This window comes from Oryzias latipes, chromosome 14 (genome assembly GCF_053564925.1).
Source record: "Oryzias latipes strain Hd-rR chromosome 14, Olatipes_Hd-rR_3.1".
Taxonomy (NCBI): Eukaryota; Metazoa; Chordata; class Actinopteri; order Beloniformes; family Adrianichthyidae; genus Oryzias; species Oryzias latipes.
Genome location: NC_136250.1, coordinates 8,497,501 through 8,524,485, shown reverse-complemented (window position 1 = coordinate 8,524,485; position 26,985 = coordinate 8,497,501). Strand labels below are relative to the sequence as shown.

Sequence of the window (26,985 nt, the reverse complement as noted above, 5' to 3'; positions counted from 1 at the left end):
TGTCAAGGCGTAGTAAAGCAGTCGGCAGACGCAGATTTGATGCGCGAATCCCATCTGGTGTAATAAGAATTGCAGGTGAAAGTGCTTGAAGATGAAGAAAAACTAGTTTTGGAACCCTTATGGTCTCTGGATTGTCATGTCTCAAAATGTATAGTTTAGCTAGCGATGTCTGTTTTTGGTACCTAGGTAATACCAGCACAATATTTTTATAACTGTGAATGTGCATAGTCTGTTTGTGAGTCTGGGTGATGTGTTTTTGTTTTTTTTTAAACCAGGTTGTATTCTATCTTGCGGTTGTCTCTTGTACAGAGCAACATCATCATTGAAACTTTATGATTGCCCTCCTGTACACAGAAATACCTGTAAAATTTGCCTTCAAAAACAACAGACCCGACCATTTCTACCGCTTATAACCAAATTCACAAGTCAGTTATCCCGTCAAAGTCAGCAATTAAATGAGCGCCAATGCCAAAACAAATATTTGTCAGCAATATCGCTTCTGACAGCATAAGGTTTCATCAAATGAACACAGTAAAATGTGTATTTAAAGGTAATGTGATTGGTTTGGGGTTCTTCATAGGCCAAAAAAGGCTGGTGGAGGGAGATTATGTAGCATATCAGCATGTTGCAGTGAGCAGTATCCCTCCCCTTCTTTGTGAGACATCTCCCATTCTTTTACATTTTCTTTTTTTGTTTGCACATCTCTACATATTCCATAAAAATTCAAACAGGTTTTTTTTGGATATCTGATATCTATTTTTGCTAAAAACCTTTTCAACCTGTGTGGAAACTTCCATATCATCATCTTGCCTTATTTTGACAATTTTGTTAATGAATGAAGAGGGGAACGGTAAATTTATCTGTGATAAGCCAAGTTTTCACTGCTGCTCCCAATTCTGGGGTGTTTGTTCCACATTAGCAGTTTGTTTGCAGTATTTGTCTAATGGTTGTGTGTTACTGCGACTGTGTCTGGTCCTTGGCCCCGGATGTAAAATGGAAGAAGCCATTGGTTTCCTGAAAAGCCCAATGGTTCCCATGGTGACATCACATGGTCAGGAGCTGTCATCAAGCCCCTGAGACAGATGGTGCCAGCGGATAAAGGCCGAACACCAACCCTCTTTCTCTCCACCTCATGAAGGATACACAGATTGCATTCCCTTGATCCCTCCTCTCCTTAGTCACTTTCATTTTCTCTCAGCTCTATGCAGCTTTTCATCTTTTCATTTCTCCTCAGCCTCCCATTTTTATTTCCTCTCTACCACATGCACCTTTATTTCCTTTTCTGTACTTCTTCCTGCATCTATTTCTCTCTTGTGTTTCTGTCTCTCTTTAACCTCTCCAGTGGATTTAATGTCCATCTGGTTTGGAAAGTGCACTGAAGGTAGATTGGATTATTGTTCTCTCGTGTTCTGGCCACTTCTCTTCCCTCGCTTTTTTTCTCAAAAGTAGATTGGTTGGTGCGCACAGTCGTCAATTTAAATCTTTTACTTCAGTTTATTGTGAACAAACTCCCTTGGCAAAGATAGCCACACTATTATCATGCTCAGAAAAACCCCTACAAATCTTTGGGAACGTTTGGACGATGGAAACACACGGCAGACAGATTTGAGCCTGACTCCAGTCATGTCATTGACCTCAACCTACATTTGATGCCTTCCATTTTCTTTGTGTTGATTGAATAATTGGGGTTTCATCCTAATCCTATTCATAGTTTTGCGAATCTTTATGTTTTTATATTGTATGTAGTGATAATAAAATGGTCAATGGTGTATATTTATAAAAGTGCTTTTCTACCTTCCTTGAACCCCCAAATCACTTTACAGTTGAAGTCCCCTACACCCAGGCACACACACATTCACACACTGATGGTGGCTCTGCTGCTGAACACTGGCACCAACCCAGGAGCAGTGAGGGGTGTGGTGTCTTGCCTGAGGACACTTCGACACATGTGTGGGCAGAGCGGGAACCGAACCTGTATGTTCCAATCAGAGGCAACTACTTAAGCTGTGCACCACGCCCACCCTGTGTAATACACACATTACAGTAAGATCTTAACATATCATATTTGTCTTAGTGTCATACTGGAAAGTGTTGCTGTTCATTGGGCTATGACTGTGGATGTCAGCACATTGGGAAACTCAAAGCCTTCGTTACAACCGCCCTAACGGGTAGATGCAGGCTGTCTGTGGGAAATAGGGGGAAAACCTGTATGGGGCCCAAAGGTGCCTCTCACAAAATAACAAGATTGGAGACCCGCTCGGTGATCCCTTAGAGCAAAAATGTTCATGCTTAATTTTTTTCTCTGAGCGAACACTTATACAGAATCTAAGGGTTAGGTGAGACACCGGCATGTCCTACAGATGATTCATTTTTCTAGACCCCCCAAATCCTGTGAACTGTGCAAGGGGCCTCTTTACATGATAAGTGCGTGCTCCTTGTGTGCAGAGTGATTGTCAGAAATGAGACAATTGAGGGCATAGTTTGCGTAGGGATCCTACGGGCGCTTACGTACACCCTGTGTGAGTGGCATTCTTGCGGCGTTAGTAAGTACCCAACACCTTATTGACGACTAGAGTGTGGTGTAAAGTACCGTATGACACCATCGCTTGTAGGTCATAGGTGCATGCCACTTGCACTAGCCTTATGAATTCTTCACAAATCCTTAACACAACGATGATAATGGTACATTCCATTTTCATAATGTTCCTGGAGGTGGCTATACAAGACACACCTGTGCTCCCCGTAAGATGTGGTCGCTCCCCTCTACGATCGTCCACAGGCCGTGCCGGCCCAACAACCGACAATTGTGACTGTGGCTTACTGTGACTGTGGGATGCACTTCCTGTTCTTTACCAGGTCTTCCAGATATGCTTCATTTATATGTTAAAGTTCAGGTGTCTGAAAGGGTTTTAATCAACCGATAACTATACCTAAAATGGCATGCTGAACACTTTAGTCAACATTTTCCCTTTTCACTGTAGAAATGGTAACATTTTCTTCTGTCTATATTATATCGCACTTTTGTTTTTAAGTTCTGGATTCAGTTCCTTTTTATATCCACAGGTGCTATTGTGTTTCCCTCCTTGGCGTTTAACCAAGACGTCCTTTCATTCCATTTTTGTCTTTGCCCTGTCATAATAATGATCTCTTGGGATAATGAGAGTCGCTGCAGCCTCATTTTGAAAGCATCATTAATGAGAAGGAAGCAAACACGTCAGGTATCGCTTTATCCTTTTGAAACATTTAGTGAGCTTTATTGCACTCAGATCAAAAATTGAATCCCACATTTATAAACAAATAAGCAATCCTTTGTTGTTGATTTTTTTTTAAAGCAAAACACAATTGTAAAGACATCTTTGCAGACTGATTATTATTCCACGCTGATTAAAAACCTGGAAAGAGATCAGCTCTTTATTGTCCTGAACCACCTGGCACTTCTATTGCTCCAGTGAATCATGGGCCCATCTCTAAACATAATCTTCTATGATTTACTCCACATGCAGCCAGGAATTATAACAGAAGACGAGGTAAAACATAACCCCTCAGTATATTGTGTCAAGGATTTTCAAATGTATGGTTGACTTTTTTTGTTTTTTTTATTCCCCCACTGGAAACATAAAATGTTATGACTCAATTTATAACAGCTTGTTGTGACAAGATTTGAACCGTTCTCGTCTTTGTACAGTGAAGTGACGTGTTTGTCTGCATGATTGTGTTGGGATTTGTTTTAAGCTTGTGAATTGATCTCAAGCATTTTCTCTCTTTTTATCTTTTATGTTAGAATGTCCTTTACGGCTCGGTATGGTTCACTCTGCCTGATTATCCCCATCTTTTTCTTTCCGCCGTGCAAAAAAAAAACAAGTAAAAAACGAAAACATGTGATGCAAGTGAGCACCATGTTTTGGTAGCAGTCACTGATGCAGCGAAGCACGCAGGGCGCAGTCGCAGTGCTACAGACACACACGACTCACACAATGGAAGTTAAGGATAAATCTTTGTAAAGCAGCTCAGGACAGGTTGGACGGGTGCAAGAACAGGCCAGGGTGAGCTTAGCCTTTACTGTGCATGCGTTCCACAGTTCAACTGTTCACGCTCGCCCGCTTAAGAGGACCAACTTGTTTGCTTAAACACCTGCAGGCTGCATGCATGTTTTGTTCTCGCAGATGGTTCAGTTGCAGGAATCTAGACCTCAGAACTCATCATCTAATGTTCTGTACAGCTTTAGCTTTTTGATTTCACACTGTTCATTTTGTTCTGAAACTGTCCATTTGAGCTGTTTTGCTGCCCTTTTGTTTGTATCTGAAATCTCCCTGCAGGTTATTTGCTTATAGATGTTCCCTTTTGATTTTGTTTTTCCCAGTTCTGTTTTAAGGGCATTTAAAGAGGTTAAATAAAACTGTATTGTGTCAATGTTATTGGAAAAAAAACGATAAAAGGTGATGAGTTTTGGAAAAAAACTACAGGAATATTTTTAAGCTGAAGGTCATAAACTCCCTGTTCTGTCCTCTGCCTCCCCCCCAGGCCACTCCTCTCTCTTCCCCATGGAAGATGGATTTCCTGATGAGGAGCGTGGCGATCAGGGTCTTCCAGGCCTGGGCTCTCCACACTGCTTCCCACATCAGAACGGAGAACGCGTGGAACGCTACTCCCGCAAGGTCTTTGTTGGAGGCCTGCCACCAGATATTGACGAAGGTAAAGCCGTTTGGTCTATACTTCTGCTAGAATTAAGCTCAGGGAAACTAACTTGATGGATGGTGTACAGCGAGAAATCATCTGGAAATGATTTAGGACCTCCTCCAGAACTCCACTGAACATGAATTCTGCTGTACACTTTTTTAAAATTAAGGTTTTCTTTCAAATCCTGCATAGTGCCTTTGAGTGAAGCTTCTGTGTTTGGTTTCAGATGAGATAACCGCCAGTTTCCGACGTTTTGGACACCTGTTTGTAGACTGGCCTCACAAAGCAGAGAGTAAATCCTATTTCCCACCTAAAGGTATTTATAATTATCTTTCTGTGTCATTCCAAATAGTTTTAAAGTGATAAAGATGAGACTTTGTCAGAACAGAGCACATAATATAATGGCTTTATATTAGGGATGTCCTGATCAGGTTTTTTATGGCCCTGACCCAACCCTGAGTCATTTGATTTTGAGTATCTGCCGATACTGACTCCTGACCTGATTCTTTCGTAACACATACAAAAAAATTAACAGATTTATTAAGCAGATCCAGGTTGTCCCAGGTTTTTATTTTACAAACTTTCTTTTAAAATCTGAGGACTTCTGTGAAGTAGCTTGACCAATCAAGTAAAAATACAGCAACAATCAACTAGACAAAACAATTAAATTGTAAAATAGGTGATAATTAGTCATTTGAGAAACTTTTGTGACTGAACATTTTTGATCACCCATATTTCCATTACAAAATCTTAACATTTTATGATGATTTTCTTTGAAAATTATTATTGTCGCATAAATATGAGGATAAGTATTCATGACTAGCTCATGCCAATGTAAGCATTTATTAGTTTTTTTTTAAAGATTATGGGATTATTTGGAGTTTGTAGACGATCCCTCGGCTGCCTTCTCTCTGTCTGCAGCATGGAGACAAAGCAATTCTCATTAGAGAAACTTGCTGTCAGATTTAAACATTAATTAAAAGTAAAAGTGGAGCCCGGGCGTCTGAAACTGTGAAAATCTCGCTAACTGTACCAAACTGTTGTTGTGCTCCTCCTACTCAAACTAGTGCCGCATTGTGCTTCCATATAAAATGTCGTGATCCATTGATGATCAGCAGACTTCTAGTAGGAAAATGTAAATGTAATAATAAGCTTCAAACAAATAGCGGGGATGATAATAAGAACAAGAAAAATGTCCAATCGGATACAACATCCGATTCGGATGGAGTCTGAAACCGTGATCAGACTGGGACATCCCTACTTTTTATCGTTCTCTACTTTAGCAGGTATTTTATCTGCTCTCTCTTTAAGCTGTTGTGTAAACTGTAAAGATGTCATGATTTTTACCAGAAACCCTGTAATACTCCCTGAGGCGTTTGAATGACTGTGCTATGTTCTGCACAGGCTACGCCTTCCTGCTGTTCCAGGATGAGAGCTCCGTGCAGGCTTTGATTGACGCTTGCATCGAGGAGGACGGCAAGCTGTACCTCTGCGTGTCCAGCCCCACAATCAAAGACAAGCCAGTCAGTGAGAACACTGAAGAAAATGCATGGTTCTTTGTAACTGAAATAATAACTGCTGTCATTCTTTAAAATGGCAATTGTTCGCTTTTGTTTTATAATGTTTGGATTAAAAATGTTTTAATTGTTTAACTTTGATTTAGGCCTGCACAATAAAACGCAAATTTATCGTTATCGGAATATCAAGCTGTGCAATACGCATATCACAAAAGACGGCAAAAATGAGCAGGAAATGGTTACCTTAAATGTGCCAAAACCATCTTATTGCAGCTTGAAGTATTTAACGAATCAAATAAATCCATATATGCATTTGTCCTATCAGACGGATGCCTTTCCGCTGTTGACCAATCAGATGGAACCCTTTTATGTTAGATGTCCTATGTAGATGAAGGTCATTTGGAATATAATCTTTGAATTGTTTCAATGAAATAGGAATGATGTTTTTGGTTGTTTTGATATTTGTGTATCGCAAGTTATATCGTTATCGCAATATTTATCGTTAATATTGTATATCGTGCAGACCTACTTTGATTGTATTATTTGTTCTTACGTCTTGTGTTTTGTTTACCAATATGCTTTTCGACTTTAGGAGACAAACATTTTTAATTTAAACTTTTTTTTTTTTTAACTAGAAGGTGAAATTTCCCAGTCCCTTTAGCAAGTCCAAGTCCAGTCTCAAGTATTAAAAGTGCGGGTCCAGGTCAAGCTGTGTGTCACAGTTGTAATCAGTTTTTTTTTGGGGTCAAGAGAACTCACCATGGTGTCGGCCTCCATAGAGTTTGACTAAAGTTTGCAACCTGCTGGTGTGCATTATTTGTTTCTGCACAACCACACACTTGATGCAGGAAAAAGAAAACGGGAAACTGTTCCAGATGATCAAAATGCATATAGCCCAATGTTAAAGTAAAGCAGGCGATGAAAAGAAAAATAATTCTAAATCCGCAAGTCATACGTAAAGTGAAGTCCAGGTAGTCCTAACCCTCGTCCCGGAGGTAAACCTCCACCCTTTGGGCAGTAAAAATGGCAGAATTTTGATTTGCTTACTCAAACAGATTATTCTGTACATAGAGATAACTTTGATAAAACTGTAGTTTGTTCTGTTTTTTCTTCCTCTTTTCACTGTGCTCACACAACCTTAATGTTTATGACTTTCACTATTGTTTAACTGTAAATTGTGTTTGTGACAGGTCCAGATTCGGCCCTGGAACCTGAATGATAGTGATTTTGTGATGGATGGTTCCCAGCCTTTGGATCCCAGGAAAACCATCTTTGTGGGAGGTGTTCCTCGTCCACTCCGCGCAGGTATTTTTGTCTCTCTGATCAGTTTTTGAGCTGAAATAACTTAAGGAGCAGACTTTAGCTCCTTCTCCAAATGCTAACTTTAAGAAAAAAACTTCTTCAACAATCAAACCAACTATGAAACCTGTACGAGGTTTAAAGGCAGGCTGACGTTTACCTGCCTCTGTCTGCAGTGGAGCTGGCCATGATTATGGACCGTCTGTACGGCGGGGTTTGCTACGCCGGCATTGACACCGACCCGGAGCTGAAGTACCCCAAGGGAGCGGGGCGGGTCGCCTTCTCTAATCAGCAGAGCTACATTGCTGCTATCAGTGCTCGCTTTGTACAGCTGCAGCATGGAGAAATCGATAAACGGGTGAGTGGAAGGAAAAGAGAGGTCTCTTTTTATTTTTTTCTGTCCCTAGCCCCTGATCTTGTTGAGTTGGTACCCCTCCAACCTCACTTCCTGCTCCTTTTATGTAAACCACTTCAGTTCAATGCGTTGCACAATGGAAGATTGTTGGTCTGTTTTTGTTGCCTTAATGTAGCAAATCTAAAATTACTGTCAATATAAAGATTTGATGATGTCATGCTAGTTTCTGTTTGCCGTCAGAAGAAGCGCTTCATCTCTGGACAATAGATCAAGTCCAGACCCTAAAACGGTTTAAGTCCAGAATATCTGCAGCACTGTTTGACAAGTCACACCAGGCAGAACGTTGCCTTTCTCTGTACAGTAGATAACCGTAAAGGAGTTAGGGGAAACTGGCTGTGGATATGTAGATTATCAGAGCGTGGAAGGATGGATGGTGCAGCAGGTACTCATTTGCATAATTGATGTGCACGTCTTGCAGAGGGAAGTTCCTTGCTGACATTCGCTCGCTAATAATAGTAAAATGGCCAGTTGCTGAGAAATAAAACAATTTGGCTTATTTTATGAAAATCTGAGACAACAAAAGATTTAAACCGACACAAATGTAGAATACTATTCTCAAGGAGAAGTTCTTGTTCATTTTGCTTGGTTTAATTGTATTTTTTTTGCGGAGGGTATCCAAACCTTTGCAAAGAGGGGCAGATTGCTTTAGGTGCAAATGTTTAAGAGCAAACCATTCGGCCTGACATTCTATATAACAATAAGAATAAATGTAAATGAACTATTTAGTAAACATTTTGTTGCAATGGCATACTTTTCATTTTTTCACATTAAAACACATGCTTCTAGAGATTGTTTTGACCCAAATTGCTGTCATTTTTTCAAATCGGTAATTCCCTGTTTGCTTGTTGTTGTTTGCATGTGTTGTCTGGTGGTCCTTATTGACGCTGAACTTCTTGAAAAGAGCCAGTATCTTGGCATATTAGACAGACACAGTTTTATATCATGTTTCACAGAAAGATTATGCCACTTTCCACTTTTCCTGGTGGACCTTACTGTCAACTTTTCGTTTTAATTTACAGTTGACATTTTAGAAACGAGCTAGAAAGCGTCACAGAAGGGTCGCATGACAGTGTTGCCACAAGAATGACTTCAAATGTATTATTGACTTTATGAAAAGAGACCTGTAGAAATTTAGAGCGTGGGTTTTATTTGGCCCATGGGCCGGACTTTGGACATGCTTAACCTAACGGAGCATGCCTAAAAAAACTCTATTACTCTGACATATTTGTTACAGCTTTAAAGGTGACTAATACAATAAATGTTATTCTTTTTCTCTGAATGGGTTTTTAAATCTTTAGTTCTATTTGAGAAAACTAAACTGCATCCACTGCTTCTTGTTGCAAAATGTCTTTATGGATGGGAAAACATGATTAATCCACTTTGTTGAGATCTTATTCTTTTCAAATAGTAAAAATAAAATATTTTCATAATTTTATTTGGATTTTGACCTTTAAATAATATTTATTGTCAATATTTGACTCTGCAAGAAATTTAGCCTGAAGCAAAAAACGTAAATATTGTTCCTTAAATATAAACACAAACAGGACAGTTTTAAGGATCTTTAAAAGTAACATTTTTCAAAGCAATTGTTCATTTAAAAATGTGATGATTTGTCCTCTACTTTAAGGTGGAAGTGAAGCCATATGTGCTGGATGACCAGCTGTGCGATGAGTGCCAGGGAACTCGCTGTGGCGGCAAGTTTGCACCGTTCTTCTGCGCCAACGTCACCTGCCTGCAGTACTACTGCGAGTACTGCTGGGCAGCCATCCACTCGCGTGCCGGGCGAGAATTTCATAAACCCCTGGTGAAAGAGGGAGGCGACCGACCCCGCCACATCTCATTCCGCTGGAACTGAGCGGATCTGCAGAGAGGGAGAGGCAACAGAGGAGCAGGAGGGCAGGTAGTGCAGGAGTCGCAAGTTATTGTAAAAATAAATGCACTTTTCTGTTGCTCGTTCCTCCTTTTGCTCTAACTTCATCAAAACCTTTTATTCTTTTTATTTTTTTCTTTAAAGTTAATATATATCAAAAATGTCCAGAGAAATTGGAGCAAAACACAGATGTCCATTTAGGAAAAAAATGTGTAACATCATTTTATTTATACTTTTGATTTTTTAAAGGTATTTTTATGATTTAAAAAAAATATATATATATCAGAATTAACATGTGAGTATGGTACTGTGTTTTTTAATTGGCATATTTTTCTAAAACCTTTTAGTTTCTTTTTCATTTTGATATAAGCCCAAAAAAAGTCATTATTTGTCGTCCAGTTGACTTTAATATTGTAGCAAAGACTTCTTACAGTCTGACAAACAAACGCCGTCGACACCGGCGAGTTCCTTTTTCAGTTTGATTCGGAGATAGTTTGCAGGAGGCTTCAGAGCAAGTGGGACTTTGAGTAGAAAAAAGGGAGTCGCTGAAGAAGAGTGCACTTATTTCCAGTTTAAATACTGAAGACGCAGTATATGAAATCCTTTTTTGTAGTTAACCAAAGCCAAAATCGTAATTAACTTTGAAGCGAAAGGGCCCGCTGCAGAAGGAAAGGGACTCTTTCTTTCCCCTCCCAGATCGACGTGTTTGATCTGCTTTTTTATGATTTCCAAGACCGTACCAACATTTTGATGCTACTTGAAAAAATTGCAAAAGAGTTTTTAGCAACACCAGAGATGGGTTTCGATCTTCATATTTGACATGCAAAAACTAATACCTCAAACTCAGCTGCTAATGTGCCGAACACAGTAGAAAAAGAAGAAGAAGAAGAGAAAAGCAAGTCAAAACATTAATGCAGTCTGTTCTCCTTTCCTTAGAACTAAAATCAGAGGGGAGCGCTGCAACAGACACAAAGTGATGTAACTGGCACAGTTTTGTTGGAACTTGCTTCATCACCTCCTTATTTTTGTAATCAAACCCAGGGTTGTGCTAGAGACAGACAGAGTGTTGTGCAGTGCGTGGGGTTAACGTATGGCGTGGGCTAGGCTACAGACGCAGCAGGAAAAACAAAGAAAAAATTAAAGATGAAAGCAGCCCCACATCTCTTCTGCATGTCTGGCTCTCTGCTAGCTCCCAGCTAACAGAACGGCTACGCGGTGGATCGAAAACCTGTTTCCTGTGCTTGCACATGACAGGGCTCAGATCCAGATCCTTCAGGACGAGTGGTCTAAGGCTGGTCGAGTGGCTGCCTTTACTGCCACAAACAGGAAATGCCTGAATATGTTTTTGTTTTTTTTTACGTGTTTGTGCAATGCTCCCAAGTCTTTAATGACAGAGTGCTACTTTGCACCCAAGAGTGAGCTACATCCAGTCATTAAAGTAGCAACTAACGCTGATCTGCTTCTGAGTCGCGGATCCTTCCTTCCGTCGAACCCTCTGTCCTTTCTGCTGCCAAGCTAGTCCAACTCAGCATCCAGTGTTTTTTAAAGCATAAATGAAGATAGTGTCTGCAGTGTGCTCTACTACTACACACACGTCACCCTACATGCAGTTTGCGCTCAGCGGCGAGATTTGAAAGCCCGTCTGGCTTTGGCGGCGAACCAAAGATGACTGTGCAGTAGTGGGTCATACTCATCATTTGTACGTTACTCTCATCTTCATTCCCACAAATCCGTCACTTCTACATTTATTTTTGAACCTGTTAAGCCCTGATGGACTCCAGCAAACCAAAGATTGGCCTTGAAACATGATCCACGCAGTCCGTGTAGTAACAGTATACATGCTGCAGATGTAGGAGAGCGGAATCAGAACCATCAGAACACCTCTATTTACCCAGCAGGGCTTACAGACACACAAATGAAAGCTCCTTCGCTCAAAGTGGAGGAGGCGCTGTTAGGCTCCTTTATTTTTATTTTTTTTAAATCTCCAATAGCTCTGCAGGTTTGGGAAAAACAAATGGAAAGTGCACAACGCCGCAGTGAGGGTGAAACCAACCCTCACATGCTTTTTTTCTTTGGTTTCTATTTTCCTTTCTTCTTCATTTTGACATTTGAACTCACTCAGTGGCTACCTTCTAGCCGAGCATTTAAACGTCAGGGAGTTAGTACAGAAACTTGATTTTACACACTAGTGAGAATCCTCATATTGGCGCGGTGTCGCCGCACCCTGGACTTTAGTTTCGCGGGTGCAGTGGGTGAGCATTTTAGAAGTTAAAACACTTTGTGAAGAATTTGCTGTTAAAAGAGTTTGAAAAAACAAAAAAAAAAGAAAATAATTTTATACATGGCCTGCTGATTTTTTGGTACAGTGTTTTCTAGCTAAATTATTTTGTCATGCACATATGAACATTTATTATGCACTACTTTTCTAAATATTTTTTCTTTTTCCAACAGTCATTTTAGGCACATTTTTCACAAAATGGGGAAACTCCTTTTTGCAATACCTCAATTTTTCACATTGTGAAAGGTAGCTTTTGTACTTTTGTTACTGAGAGATCTGCATATATGGAAATGTTCATTTTAAAGAAGAAAAAAAAAAGTTGAGTGATTTCAAGATATATTATTTTCAATTATGCTTTTTATACATTTCAGTGCTGAGGAATCTTTACAACTAAGTGCTCACTTGTGTTGATGCGACTTCAGATCTGCAGAGGAGAGACCAAAGCATCCCTCTCTTGGTCTTAGCTTTTTCGTACTCTACTTGTTTCCAGTCAGTCTGGTTGCTAACCGTCAAAACAACAACGGGAAAAAAAACAACAACTCGTCATTTGAATCTGTTTGTCTCTAAATATGGCTACACAAAGGTAGAACTTCTGTCTTGGTTTCCTCTCCATAGATGGAGCAGAACTTGTTTTGAGGAGAATGCAAAATCGGGTTCATGCTTAACGCTGAGCCTCGTATCACAAGAATGGATGTTTGATGTTTAGATATTTTAATATTTGAAAAAGTATATAGACATATACATTAAATATATATAATATAAATATATATATATATATATTCTTGAACTTGCCAGCTAGCACCTATTGTAACCCTTAGCATGCATGACGAAAAAAAAGAGAAAGTACATGAATTAGCTATTAAAACTAATCGTTGTGGTGTGCACCAAATGTTTCCCAACTATTCAGTTAAGGACACCCAGACCCCGCCCCCTCACCTTTGCTCCCGCCCCTCATGTCAATCTCCTAGTTGGCAGAACTCTGCAAGATGCACAGGACACAGAGATAGAAATTTAAAAAATAAATGAATAAAAATATCCACACAAAAAAACAGAAGGAACCCATAAGTTTAAAGTGATGTGGCAGTGCAGGAGCATCCTTTTAGAACACTGTTTAAAAGAAGACTTGAGAACTCATCTTTATATAGACTTATCTGGAGGAAGGGGAACTTCAAGACTTGAATGTGGTAAATGTTGCAAGTTAACTTCAAGTTGTTATGTGCAATACTTCTTTTGAACCCTTTTCCAGATAAAAAACAAAAAAAAGTAAAAAAAAAAACAAAAATACTCTTTGCAATGTAATTCTTTAATGCCATTTTTAATTGCAGACATTTAATTAAAGAAGATGTTAATATGTTTTTCACAGTCATTTTCTACTGTTATTGTAATCCTTTTCATGCTGGTGTTTGTAAAAAAGAAAAGAAATCAAACTATTTGTACTAATATAAATAATTGAAGTTATTTTTAAAACATTAAAGGTTTTTTGTGCTCATTTGCTTATTTTGTTTATTTTAAGCTACTGTGATTGACTGCATTGTAATTATTAGGTCAACAATGTATTTAGCTGTTTATTGGTATATTTTTAATTGGAATGTATAATTGATTTTTATAATTTTGATCAGATTTTTGTTATATTTTTGAGGTGAAGCTTTTAATATGTTAAAGTGTCTAGTTTTTACTAATTGCTATATTGTGCTCCACAATATATGGTTCACATTTTCTGAAGGAAAATAAATATTTAAATATTTGTCTGTTAATGATGTTACTTAATGGCAAGATTTCAATAGTTTTTAACTGTGTATGGAAAGGTTGTTGTATTTATTAATAGCATTTTTTACTTAAGATATCACCTTAATTTTTATTGTCATTTCACTTTATAAGTTCCTATTTTTGTATTTTCCTTTCTAATTAAGTTATGTAATACGGATTTGTCCATATTTCTAGGAGTTGGTCTGTAGAAGTGCTAGTGAAACAAAAAAGAAAAATCTAATGTTATTTAATTGTTTGCAGCCAACTATTTATAACAGTATGCATAATTTTTAAATATTTGTAATGTGAAATGTTGAATGAAATAAATCTTAACTGTGATGACACGGGCTGCCTGCTGTTTGTGCTCTGCTCCTCGACCGCCGTCACGTCCTCACGGCTGTGCAGCTCAGCTGTGTGGAGCGTCCGTTTTTAGATATCACCGCATTAAAAACGCCGCCATCAATGCAGGCGCTCATCAAAGTTACTTAGCAACGCGCCGGAGCAGGAATTGGCTGCCCTTGTCGGCCAAAGGTGCCATCTCCGCGTGAGCCTGCTCTCACTGCGGGAAAGCATCCCACAGTCGGGTTACAGTGGAGCCCCACACTTAAGAATATAACCTTTTTAAAAAAATAAACTGGCAACTATAAAACAGAGAAACAAAGACAGAATAGAACTAAAATATCAAAAATAGAAAATCTATTGAAAGAAAATAGGAGAAATAAAGCATTCTTCCTAGCCAAGAAATATGAATTTTAAATAAATGAATACTAATTGTATTTTTCTTTAAAGGCTGTTCCTTTTCTATTTCCTAATTGAGATCTTTTTAAATGCTTAGTTTTTGGGATTTAAGTAGATAAACTGTTAAGTTTCCTTTGTTTTTTCATTTTCTGCAAAGTAAAAGCTCCTAAAATAAATTTCTTTGCTGAGTGTTGTCTAACAAAGTGTGATCAGTGACAAGAAAGGGTTCTTACTAAAAAAGAATTGAGAAACAACTACGGTATCACGTGACTGAAAAGCTCAACTTAGGTTTTAACCCTTGTGCTATCTTAGATGACCCCACCCTTACTTTGACGTGTTCTCCCTACCATGACAAAGGTGGATAAAGGTGGAAAGATTTCATGTAATCCATGAACACCAGTGAAGATCACAAATCATTGAAGAAAAAAGGTTCAGAGCACTGTCTAGTGGGTCTAGATGACCCAACTCCCAACGTTAACGTGCCTAGGATAGCACAAGTTAAAGCACAGTTGACCAGAAATGCTCAAAAGTCCCATTATGCAAGTCAGAGTCCAGTCCAAAGTCTTTGCATTTAGCTTCAAATTAAGTCGTAAAATGTAAAGATGAAAATCAATATTTCATTGTCTCAAATTGTCAGACAATTTGTAAACACCTTTCTGACTCTTGCTGTTGGTCTTTCTATGTTCGCAATATAAAAAGGTTAGAGAGAGTTATGTTTATGAAGACTCTCATACATCCAGGTTGATTCCATCATAGTAGTAGGTTTAGGGGCTGTCATCTGGACTTAGTTTTTAAAGTTAGAAGACGTTTCAAGAAGTTTTTTTTTTAACTTGACAGTGATGTATTGGAGCTAAAAAAGAACAACAAAAAAACAAGTATGAGTGAACATTCCTGACTAGTGTTAAACCTGAGATCTCAAATTAAGACTTAAGATCTCAAGTTGGATGTGTCAAAAACAGGTCAGTATCTCAAGTCTCCTCGTGTGTCAGAATCCCAAACCTTCCGCCCCCGTCCCTACTGGTTACACAGCAGCAGTTTAGACTTATTTATAGAGTTAACAGTGGAAGTCAAAGGAAAGGAAAAACACATTTAGGTTGAAGATAAAGTAGATTGAGAGACATTAGGAAAGGAAAGAAGCAGGTTGACCCATTTAACCAGTTTTACATATTTTTAAATTAGACCCCATCTACAAAACACAGTGCTGGTTCTAAAGGTGAATATAGTCAAATGAGCTTTTTCAAATGAGCAAATGAACTTTGACTTGATCCTTCTGTTTACAGATGTTTATGTATGGACCTGATCCAACTTGACTCCTTTACTTTGTCAATACAGGAAACAAATAGTGATCTGCTGACAGGAACAAGCAGTTACTTCTTTCTGGAGGGGATAGCAGCTCCCTACTGCCACCTGCTGGCTGCCTCCCCACTAAAAGAAATGTAATTGGTTAAAAAAAATGGTTTGATTGATTTGTTTGAGTCAAAACACACATTTTCCTTTTAAAAGAAAAAAAAATGATGCAGATGTTATCATATGCATGAGTTAATGACATAAGCCTTCTCAAACATGTCACCTGCTGACATGTCAGGATCCATGTTGACAAAAAAAAGGGACCGATCTTAAATAAAGCAAACTCTGTTGTATTAGCTGACAACCCAAAGTTAGTTGTGAGAGGCCGTTTGCTCACATAAAGCAGATCTAAAGGATCATCTCAGCGGGACATGATGTAACAGTGTGCAAAAAAGGGTTTGACGCTAACAGGGGAATATTGAGGCCTCAACTGCCTCATTCCCCTTCAAATCTGTGGAAGGCTCCACATGAAATACAATAATCAGCCACATAATCATTTGGTTTTGCAGTCACATGAATATTGACAAATATGAGTCTTTTTGAGTTTTCCACATGGCCTCAAACAGTTCTGGTTAGTTCATTTTACTGTTAACCCTTGTGCTATCCTAGGCACTTTAACATTGGGAGTGGGGTCATCTAGACCCACTAGACAGTGCCCTGAACCTTTTTTCTTCAATGATTTGTGATCTTCACTGGTGTCCATGGATTACATGAAATCTTTCCACCTTTATCCACCTTTGTCATGGTAGGAGGAACACGTCAATGTAAGGGTGGGGTCATCTAAGATAGCACAAGGGTTAAATTCCACTTTGATCTATTTTCATAATATATTTAGAAACCTATTTTAAAATAACGTGTTACAGTGATCCCTCGCTATAACACGGTTTACTTTTCACGGATTCACTACTTCACGGATTTGCATTGTGCACTGTGTTCTGCATTCTGATTGGCTAAAAAGCCACTCTGCTTCTTCTCTACCTGTGCGTCAATAACGTTGCAGTTTAATATGTACACGTACACAAATCAGCCTGCCAAATTTACAACACGTACGTGCAAAATCTCTTGCAATTTTGAGTTTCTCTAAAACCCAGAGAAAAAAAAGCAACAACAACTGCCTATCACTATGTTCTTCTCCCTCAAACAAACACAGCTGCACCGCGGCCTTCATAAGAAGAAAACACTGCAGAGTGGAGTCAGGATGCAGCGGTTCAGTCTAAAGAGCAGTGAAATACACCTGAGTCACTATTTGTCCCACTGTACTTTGTATTTTTTTCATAATCATTTTAAATTTTCTCCCGTTTAATCCAATTACTCGGGTCGCGGTGGGCGGGGCTAATCTCCGCAATTTGAAGCCTTCTGTTCACATGAATGATTCAAATTATTATTTGACAGTCCAGTACAGAAGTTATTTGTTGAAAAAAAAAACGTTTCTAAGGTACTTTTATTGGTCAAACAAATAAAGTGTAAAGTGGTTTGTTCTTTTCAATGTATAATAGAGTATTTAATTGTATAATTGTAAGAAAAAATAAGATTTCTACTTCACGGATTTTGCCTATCAGGGGTTCTTTTTGGAACGTAACCCCCGCGAAAAACAAGGGTTTACTGTATTTCATTTGTCTACACCTGAAAAACAATTCTCATTTCTTTGCCAAAACTGTGACTAAAGGGATTTTTAGCCCATTTATGGATGTCAACGTTAAGTGGTGCTCTTACCACAACCAACATCCGCATATGTGCGGCTTTGAAAGCACAACACTGGGTAAAACGGCAGGTGGCGCGGTAGTTGCATAAATTCAGCTGCGTTCAAGGACAGTGGGACATTAGATTATTTTGAATTTAAAATAATGAGGTTTAATATAAGTAAGTATTTTAAATTACCTTTATAGCTTTGTAAGATTTAATGGCAAAAATATACACGTCATGAAAGGTACGTATTTAAGATAAGTGGATCTTAAATACGTGGAGTTTAGCGAAATTTCGAAAATCCAACACTTTTCTTTAATCTGCTAAAGAGGGGAAAGCGCGCCCTCCGGTGGCAGCTTCGGGTATCTGAGTGTCGAAGAGGAGGGTTCGTTGGTTGTTGGATCAGAGGGGTTGGGCTGCCTTTGCTGGTTTGAAAAAACCTCCCGCGAGCCACCAGACGTTGGTTTCGCCTCCGGTGCGTTCGCGTCGCTCTCTTCTCCCGCAGCCTCAGCAGCAGCAGCAGCAGCAGCAGCAGCAGCAGCATCTTCAGAGAGCAGCCTCACCTGCACCTCCTCTGCGCTCCTCCACCTCTGCTCCACTCACTTCACCGCTGCAGCACAGAGAAAGCGGGCGGACAAGGACCAGCCTCTGTGTAAGTAGCAGTTTTTCATCGCTTTTGGTTTGCGAGGAAAAGCGATTTTTGTTGGGGTCATTTTCATGTAGACGTTGCAACTGAAATCTTAAATAAATAATAATAATAGTAATATTAAATACATAATATATTATAAACAATTCTCTATGGAACCCGCCAAAAACAAACAAAATTATTTCAACGTTTCTTTTAAAAGTTAAATTCAGTGAATAATTAGGATGTGGAGGACGTGTTGGTAAATATGAGCCCGTTGCCTGTGTTTAAGGCTTTTCTGCAGGAAACTAAAGGGATACAAAGGCTGAAGATGGTGAAACTGGGGAGTAATATTCAGGACAAAGGGGCCAAAGCTGTGAGTGTGGAGGACGGCTTTCAGAATGTGCCCCTCATCACTCCACTGGATGTTGGCAGCCTCCAGAGTCATGTACCTGACAAGGTGAGCCCCCCTCCTCCGCCGTCACCCCTCCTCATACTCCTCCTCAGATGGAGCTTCACTGACAATTTCTACTTTATTTTTTGATCTAAATCTCCTGTTTACTTCTGCTCCATCCTCAACCCCCCCCAATCCTGTTTTGCAGTACACAAGCGTCCATCCCCATGACGTTTAGTTCATTCACACGTCCATTAATCTCAGATCTCTCCCCGCCATGTCCTTTGTTTTCCTGCTGAGATTAGGAGACAGATTTGGTTCCAGACAGGCTGTCATTTATCATCCCGACATCCCATAATAACTGCTGCTTGTTAATCCAGTTACCATGGCGGCGGAGCAGAGCCAAACCGTGCATCAGTGAGGTTGGGACGGAGCGCTGCACTCATTGCACATTATGAAAATGAACAGACAGAGCTCATTGTCCCATTTTGAAGCGTTGTGCATTCAATGTGCTCCAGTGCGTGTCCAAGTTGACAGTTTCATTCAATGCTGCTGATTCATTTATTGAAGTAGTGAACAGAAAATTGGTAACCTCTGATAGATTGATTAAACTGTGCCTTACAGGAAACAAACTTTTTTAGCAGAAAAATGAAATGTTATATCTAAATTTAGCCTCAGCTGTTAAAACATTTTAAACTTTCTGCTTAACAGAAGTCCAAGAAATCCTTCCAGCCGTCCCTGCTCAGCACAAAAGGGCAGACATAGATAATAAACCGGTGAACATTGCCAGGCATGAGTTCTGGTAAATCGCCTGTCCGTCCTGGGGGAGGATCCCTCCTTCATGTGGACACCCCTGAGGTTTCTTCGTTTTATCCGGAATCCGTTTTTTTAGGAGTTTTTCCTTACCGCGAAGGGGGGTCTAAGGGCAGGGATGCCCAGTTTATCTTAGTCAGTTTGTTAGTTCAATTTAATATTTTCCTATTGAATTATTTGTATTCGTGATCCTTTTGATTTTTATGTTTTACTTTTTCAAATACTGATACGACGCCCATGGAGACGACTGTTGTTGTGAATTTGGGCTGTACAAATAAAATTGAATTGAAGTGGATTTATCAGATGGAGACAGATCCACCAGCCTGGGATAAAAGTTCTGTTTCTGTGAATTATTAAACAAGCAGAGCCCTTTAAACCTTAAAAGTGTACACAACAAAGTATCAGACATTTTTAATTTCAATTTGTAAACCGGTTTGTTCTCTTTGATTGCATTTTTATAGTGGAAACAACTGATAATAAAAAGAAAAATTCCCTCAAGAAAGATGATAAAAAGACAAAAAAAGCACATGTTTGCATGTTAGTTGGAAAGTCTCGTCAGCTGAGCAGTTATCTGGATATCCCTCCTGCATCTTTACACAAATATTCTGCATAACACAGAAATAATGAACACAATTGACTTATTTTATCGAGTTGGACAGGACACCTTTTATCGAGTGAGGACATCTAAACATGAAAAAAAAAAAAAAGTTTTCGTTAAGGAAACAAATGGACAAATTTCCCTTGGAGTTCACAACTCTCCTCTAATATTAAGAGGGATATATGTCCACATTAGAGTAATTTACAAAGAGCAATTCATTCAAAATATTACTTAAAACGTGAAATAACTTTGTTTGCTTCACTGGTTTATCGAAACTTGAAGAACCTCCCTACCATCTGGTTTCTGTCACTGGCCGAATTGGTCGTCCGATTTAGAGGGTTAAATTGTTTGACTCCTACCTAATTTCACATGCAAAGGCTCTCCCTGGGGGAGGAAACCTGTCCCTGAAGTGTCCCACAGCCTCTCACCACCGTGAAAATGTACATTTCAATCCAAATTAGACAGCAGGCTTTGAAGTGCCCGATGACTGAAGCCTGAGAGCTCACACCGCAAAGCTAACTGACCTCTCTCTCCTTCACTGTTGGCATGGAGTAAGGCCACCCCTACTTCCTGTCATCCATCTTTTCTTCCACTAACTTACAGCTCCTCACAACCCCAACCGAACAGTACCGGAACACCACATTTTGCGAGCAATATCTGAGCTATCCAGCTGTACCGTTTTGAGCCAGATACCAGCTCGAAAACAAAGACGTACACGGATCTGTTTGTCTGCAAGTGGATGCCACAGAATGGAAATTGCTGACTGGTGTCAAAGCTGAGATCTCAAGTTTGACTAGTCAAAATGAAGACTTGAGATCTCAAGTACGACTAGAACCAAACTTAAGATCTTAAGTATGACTAGAGTCAACAGCTTTTGACTGGCCGATGTTAGCTTCTACCTCACCGCTACAGGTTTTTTCATAGTTATTTTATTTCCTCTGCTCCTGATTCCCAACAATTTGAATTGAAATATTTATAAAATGCAGTTTTAAGCTTCATTTTCTTTATATGTGTCCTCCATCATAAGAAAAATGCCACAAGAACATGTTAAAAACACCAAAAATACAATTTCCATCAGTTGATTTTAATTGAGTACTACTGGTTTTATAGTCCAGTACAGAAATAGTCCAAAGTTGGGTTTCTTCTAGCCATGTTGTACTTGGTTGTAGAGGTTCAGGAAATCGCTGGCTGACTCAACCCCCTGTATTACAGCTGTTTTTAATTTTTACAGCCAAGATTTTACCAGATTTTCTGTATTGTTGCAACAGGAAACGTTTACACGTTTTTGATGTTGCCTTTAACCAAAAACTGGACATATGTTTATAAAAACAATAAAAACAATAAAATTGGATATAGAAGACTAAATGAAGAATTTGTAGAGTATTGTTCATTTCTAAAGTGAATTCTGCATTTGTCAATTAATGCTGAAACATTAACATATTGAAATAAATATTTTTCCCTTTTGAGGTACAGTTACAGCAGCATGACTTAAGGGCATGCAGAGGTAAAGGAGTCTATCTCTGTCCGACCCATTGACTCTTCACGAGAACTGGACTAAGAGACTTCTCCCCCTTGGCATTCTGTACAGGACGTACAGTGTTCCTTCACTATTTTGTGGTTCACCTTTAACGGTCTCACATCTGTAATTTTACTTCGTGGATTTCAGATATCATGAGTCATTTTTGGAACGATCCATAAACAAGGGAACACTGTAGCTGCTGGTTCCTAGAAGCCAAAATCCCAAAGATTTCTAGTGAGAACTAAACAGCTACCTCTCTCTCATTCTGTTTGACATAAAGTCATTCTTACTGTGCTACCTTTTTTAGATATAAACACGCTCGTGTTTGTTTTTTTTTGAATATTTTTCTGTTGTGAAAATTATTCAAGTAATAAACAGGCCAATCAGATGCCTCAATACAAGTATGTGATATCACGTCTAATGTTTGACAGATTCCCTCCTAGCCTGCTTTCAAATAGGGTATGTGGACTTCCAACAAGCTTATCCCTGATTGGCCAGAGTGTTTGCCATAGAAATGATGACTTCAGAATAATCACTGCTTATTGACAGTTTCTGGTTCCAACATGGGGATGTCTGAATCACAGACAGTGACTGCCATCAGCTTTTTTTGTTTATGTTGTTTGAAAGGAAACCCTAAAGGCCGCCTTTATTTATCCAACAATTTTCACTGTGTTTATCATTTTCAGTCCAACCTACAACAACCTACAACAGGGAAAATGTTGATGCAATATGAGCACCCCTCTTGAAATGTCAGAGGGCGTGTATGTCACTTGAGCTCAGGATGGGTTAAGTCGTTTTCATGGTGGAGGTTAATCCTGAACCGAGCCTCCATCTGCAGAGACTCGCAGGAGCGCGCTCTGCTGAGGGAGGCGCGGTCTCCTGCCATCCCACTGGTAAATGACTTGTCACATAATACACACACATGCACGCACACACACACACACGCACAGAGTTATCAGCATTGTCATTCAAAATGGTGCTTGTGTGTTTTTTGAAGTGTGTGCACATTACTAGAGTGAGCGTGTATACGTGTGTGAGTGACAGGTCAATTATGCCAACAGCCGTCAGTACGTGCGACGGCACACAACAGGCTGTCAGTCATTTATCCTGATTAAATCAGCCCCATTGACTCAAGTGCATTGAAATGCTCAGATGCAATCCAGCTTTGCACTGTTACAGTATGTGATTTGTGATTTTTGATGCATTTTCCTGTTCTGTGAAGCACTTTGAATTACTTTGTTTACGAATTGTGCCATAGGAGTGAATTCCCCGCCAGGTAACTTGAAAGAGAGAAGTCCCCGTTTTTGCAGTTGTCACAGATTTTTAGACGGTAAAGCTAGAGTTTTCCATTTTTAAAATCTTAATTCCTAATGTATTTTACATGCCTGAGGAGACTCATCCACAAAGATTTGTGTTTCTCGCTGTTTTTGGATAAACTTGCCAACAACTAATTCATATTTTTGCATCTGCTGTCCCTTTGCTTGCAGCAGCAACAAACTTATCTAATGTACACACTGGCAATGGGTGCAGTTGTTTTTGCACAGGACAGTAATTGCAAAGGTCACTTTGTTGTTAAATCTGTGCATACGCCTGGAGCCATAAGTGTGAGAATTTAGTGTCTTGTCTGGCTATGCAAAAACCAAATGAAGCAAATAATAAAAATCTTAAACAGAAATCTATGAAATTCTGTGCCACAAATTTAAATGGTAATCTTTGATATTGTTATATGTGATAATTAGTACATTACAGGGTTTTTCTTCACCTATGCAAACTTTTTTGTTGTTAAAAATCCTACTCGACATAAAAATCCTTTTGGAAAAATTGATTTTTTCCCCCCTTTTTAAATTGTTCTACATTTGTGGGATAAACAACTCATAGAGCTTAAACTGGGGAGTTGCAGCCATACTACAGCTTATACTGTATTACTATTGCCGCTAACTCCTGGTTGAGGCTCATGTTTGTTCATTAAAATAAATGAATACATAAATAAAACATGTAAGTTTCTTAACCCTGTAAAGCCATGGGCATCAAAGAATTAACAGAAGATTTACTTTTTTGGGAATTAGGATGTTTTTCCAACCCTTTGATGAAATCCAGAAAAACAATTTGCAACATAATTTTTTTTAATCTTTGTGCTATCTTAGATGAGCCCAGCCTTGCATTGACGTGTTCTCCCTACCATGACAAAGGTGGATAAAGGTGGAAAGATTTCATGTAATCCATGGACACCAGTGAAGATCACAAATCATTGAAGAAAAAAGGTTCAGAGCACTGTCTAGTGGGTCTAGATGACCCAACTCCCAATGTTAAAGTGCCTAGGACAGCACAAGGGTTAAATGACATGTAGATGACATTATTTCAATTTTCAAGTTTTTGGTCACAAAAATGTTAAAGATGCATAAATGTTTTCAGAAAAAGTGTTCAAAAAAAGGCCACCTTATAATGCCACTCCCTCAAATTCGATCCAGACACTTTTAATAGGATGTAGCTGTAAAAGAAAGAATTGTTCATAAATTTAGCATTTTTCAATACAGTAGAAAGTCTTTTAAAAAATAACAAAAGACGAGTAAGTCTTACCACAAAGTTTTGAAAATTAGCTAATTTCTGTCCCGCCAAATGTGCAGTCATTTTGAAATGAGCAGCTAAAGCCCTTTTACTGCCCCCAGTGGAATAATGATGCTCTACAAGGCAGAAACATGGATCAAGATATACCGTGGGTTTTTATGTAAAGTCTGGATCATGCTAATGGTATATGGATCTCAGATATGCCCGTAATAAATCTGATACAATGGTTATATAGGGTTTATTGGAAAACTTTAATATTTCCATAAAACTGACAGGACCAAAACATTATAAAAAGTAAAAAAACTCTTGGTGACGCTTTATTTTACAGTACAGTACTTACAGTGTACTTAAGTGGTATTTACATGGTACTTATAGTGTAACTACTGGGTACTTACAGGGTATTTACATGGAACTTTTTAATGGGACTTAATGGGTACTTACACGGTACTTTTATGTGTTTACTCGGTACTTACATGGTACTTGCTATATATGTGGTACTATTTGGTTCATACTTATGTGGTACATACTGGGTATTTATAATATACTTACTGGGTATTTACATGTTGTGCAAAGGTATCTTTTGTGGTGCTTACCACATGTAAGAACAAGGTAAGTACAAATAAAGTACCTTGACCTTTAGGTCTGCACTTGTATGTTTCATGGTATTTACCATGAATTTACCACAGAAACTACCCCTAAAGTACAATGAAACCCTGTAAGTACCATGTAAATACCACTTAAGTACACTCTAAGTATGTACTGTAAAAGAAAGCGTTACCAAACTCTTTAGATATAACCCTTTAAAGTGGGACAATTAGAGATTCATCTTTTGTTGTAAACATAGCCACAAGTGGGTTTTTTTTGCTTTAATTTTAGGAAACTCTGAAAAAAACTGTTTAATTTTAAGATATTGAAGATGTTCTCCACTTTTTTTATGCAGAATTCAATTCCAGTTAACTAAATGAAGCAAGAGATTGGAAATGAACAATTGTGAGGAATCCCACAACCCACATTTTCAAAGACCATTTATATTGACAGAACAATTTTTTCATTTTCCATATAAGTCATAACAAAGTTAATGGAGCGTTCCTAGTCTAAAATTGTTTAATTAATTAGATTTTCATTGGACGTATTTTCTTAAAGCAATGATTTTTTTTAATAGAAAAAGGAAAATCTTGTCCTTTTCATTGTTTGTAAAACTTTAAAAAAAATCAAATTAATATTCACTGAATAAAAAGTTCCTAATGCCAACTTTTACCATGAATAATAAATGTCAACATATTCCCGAAGTGAAATAGTACATTGGACACAAGTGTACCCTGCACTTGTCAGCGAGTGAACCCATATTCACAGTGTTGTTCTAAAACTGCAAGATAAAAAAACAGAAACTGAATTTTAACATGAAAAACTGCTGAAGCTGACCATTAGAGAGCGGCACAAACAACCCAAACTGTTAAACTGCAGCACTATCATTTGTATTCGTCCTTCTGGCTACCTGATTTACATAAATGTAACATTCTCCCGTATTTAGCTCCATCTTAGGGGAAATCTCTGTCTTCAGACGCTAAATATCCAACAGCTAATTGCTTAGTTTGCTTCAATTTCTTTTCACAAAATACAGCAGAGTGCACAAAAGGGAAAGGCCCAAATCTATGCTTATTAATTTTGTGATGAAAGGCTTTGATCTTACAATATTGAGGTTTGTTGGTGTTTTGCTTTGCGACAAATAAAAAAAGCTCCCAGGTTATCAGCTTTCGTCTCCCTTTAAGAACCTCATTAAAAGCCTTTTTTTCCTCTCAACCGCCCCAACTAAGTGATATTTATTGGGTCGCAGGACCAGCTTTAGTCGTCTAAGCAGCTTTAAAAACACCACCCCAACTGTTTCCACCCTGATCCTCCCTTGTTACTGTGTGACCTCCCCGAACCACAGCATCACCCAGGGATGTTTGTTAGCACAGACTCGCACAAAAACAACCGAGCTTCCAGAGCCCTCCGGCTTTGGGACGGTATTAAATTTGATTCCGTGTGGACGGGAAGACATCACAGTCATGTCCAAGCCATTGATATCTTGATTGGATTGCTGGTAGCTTGGAAAAAACAACGGGATTGGATCTTTCCGAAGGTCGCAATGATTTATTTTGTCATTTTTCTCTGCAGAGATAAGACCGGGAAGCTCGCTTCAAAACAAGTTGAGAATGTTTTTTCCTCCTGTCCAACAAGTTTCTTCTCAATCTGATATGTGCTGCACCTTTCTCTACTCTTAGATACTTGCTAGATAAGACGTTTTTTGGCTCTTTTGAGACTTGAGATAATAGACTTCTGTTACTGACACAGATACAAAAAAACTGCTTAGATCTACAATTTAGAAGTTAGAATGCAAAAAGAAAAAGAAACCTTAGAGAAAAAGACAATCAGGCTGTAAAATATTCCAAACATCTCAGTTCCATTTTGTTTCGCTAATAAAACACCAGACACCAAAAAGAGGGATTTTACTGACAACAAAGATGGAGGGTTGCAGTAAATCCACAGCAGGCAGTGAAAGTTTGCTTTCCATAGTCTATGTGGATAAGATGGAACAACTAAAATGATGTGATCCAGTCTGTTGAGGAAATGTTTTCGGTGTCTCTAGATGCTGTTATTTATTTAGTTTTGGTTCTTTTAAGCTTACTAAACAAGCATATTTGAAGCTGGAATGTGACCATGTTGGAGGTCACAAGGCTTTTGTTTGGGAAGAATCTATACTTATCCGAGACTCTATCTTAATTTTTTTGTCTATCGGAAAATTTAAAAAAAGGTTTTAGTTTTGATCACTTAACCCACTAAAAGATAAATATTCAGTTTAATTGACATAAAAAATATGATCACAGCATTGGTGATCCATAATGTATTCTGGGCTTCAGT

At 38.7% G+C, this 26,985-nt stretch overlaps 2 protein-coding genes across 5 annotated transcripts in view; both read left to right on the top strand.

Annotated features, from left to right (window-relative positions):
• cpeb4b (cytoplasmic polyadenylation element binding protein 4b) overlaps nt 1-14,146 on the top strand; it is a 33,066-nt gene extending 18,920 nt beyond the window's left edge. Inside the window, exons 5-12 of one of the 4 annotated variants that reach the window (XM_078930671.1) lie at nt 3,504-3,527; nt 4,522-4,692; nt 4,904-4,993; nt 6,082-6,200; nt 7,385-7,499; nt 7,670-7,851; nt 9,536-9,808; nt 12,428-14,146. In XM_078930671.1, the coding sequence (XP_078786797.1) occupies nt 3,504-3,527; nt 4,522-4,692; nt 4,904-4,993; nt 6,082-6,200; nt 7,385-7,499; nt 7,670-7,851; nt 9,536-9,763 (929 nt within the window). In that variant the 3' untranslated portion in view covers nt 9,764-9,808; nt 12,428-14,146. Of the gene's footprint in view, nt 1-3,503; nt 3,528-4,521; nt 4,693-4,903; nt 4,994-6,081; nt 6,201-7,384; nt 7,500-7,669; nt 7,852-9,535 lie in introns of all 4 variants that reach the window. The other 3 variants (XM_023962923.2, XM_078930672.1, XM_023962924.2) reach the window with 3 other exon arrangements.
• A 3,789-nt stretch (nt 14,147-17,935) lies between these two features.
• The window catches only part of nsg2 (neuronal vesicle trafficking associated 2), a 47,518-nt gene continuing 38,468 nt past the window's right edge, over nt 17,936-26,985 (top strand). Inside the window, exons 1-2 of the mRNA XM_004076135.4 lie at nt 17,936-18,222; nt 18,488-18,655. Of these exons, the coding sequence (XP_004076183.1) occupies nt 18,527-18,655 (129 nt within the window). The 5' untranslated portion in view covers nt 17,936-18,222; nt 18,488-18,526. The remainder of the gene's footprint in view (nt 18,223-18,487; nt 18,656-26,985) is intronic.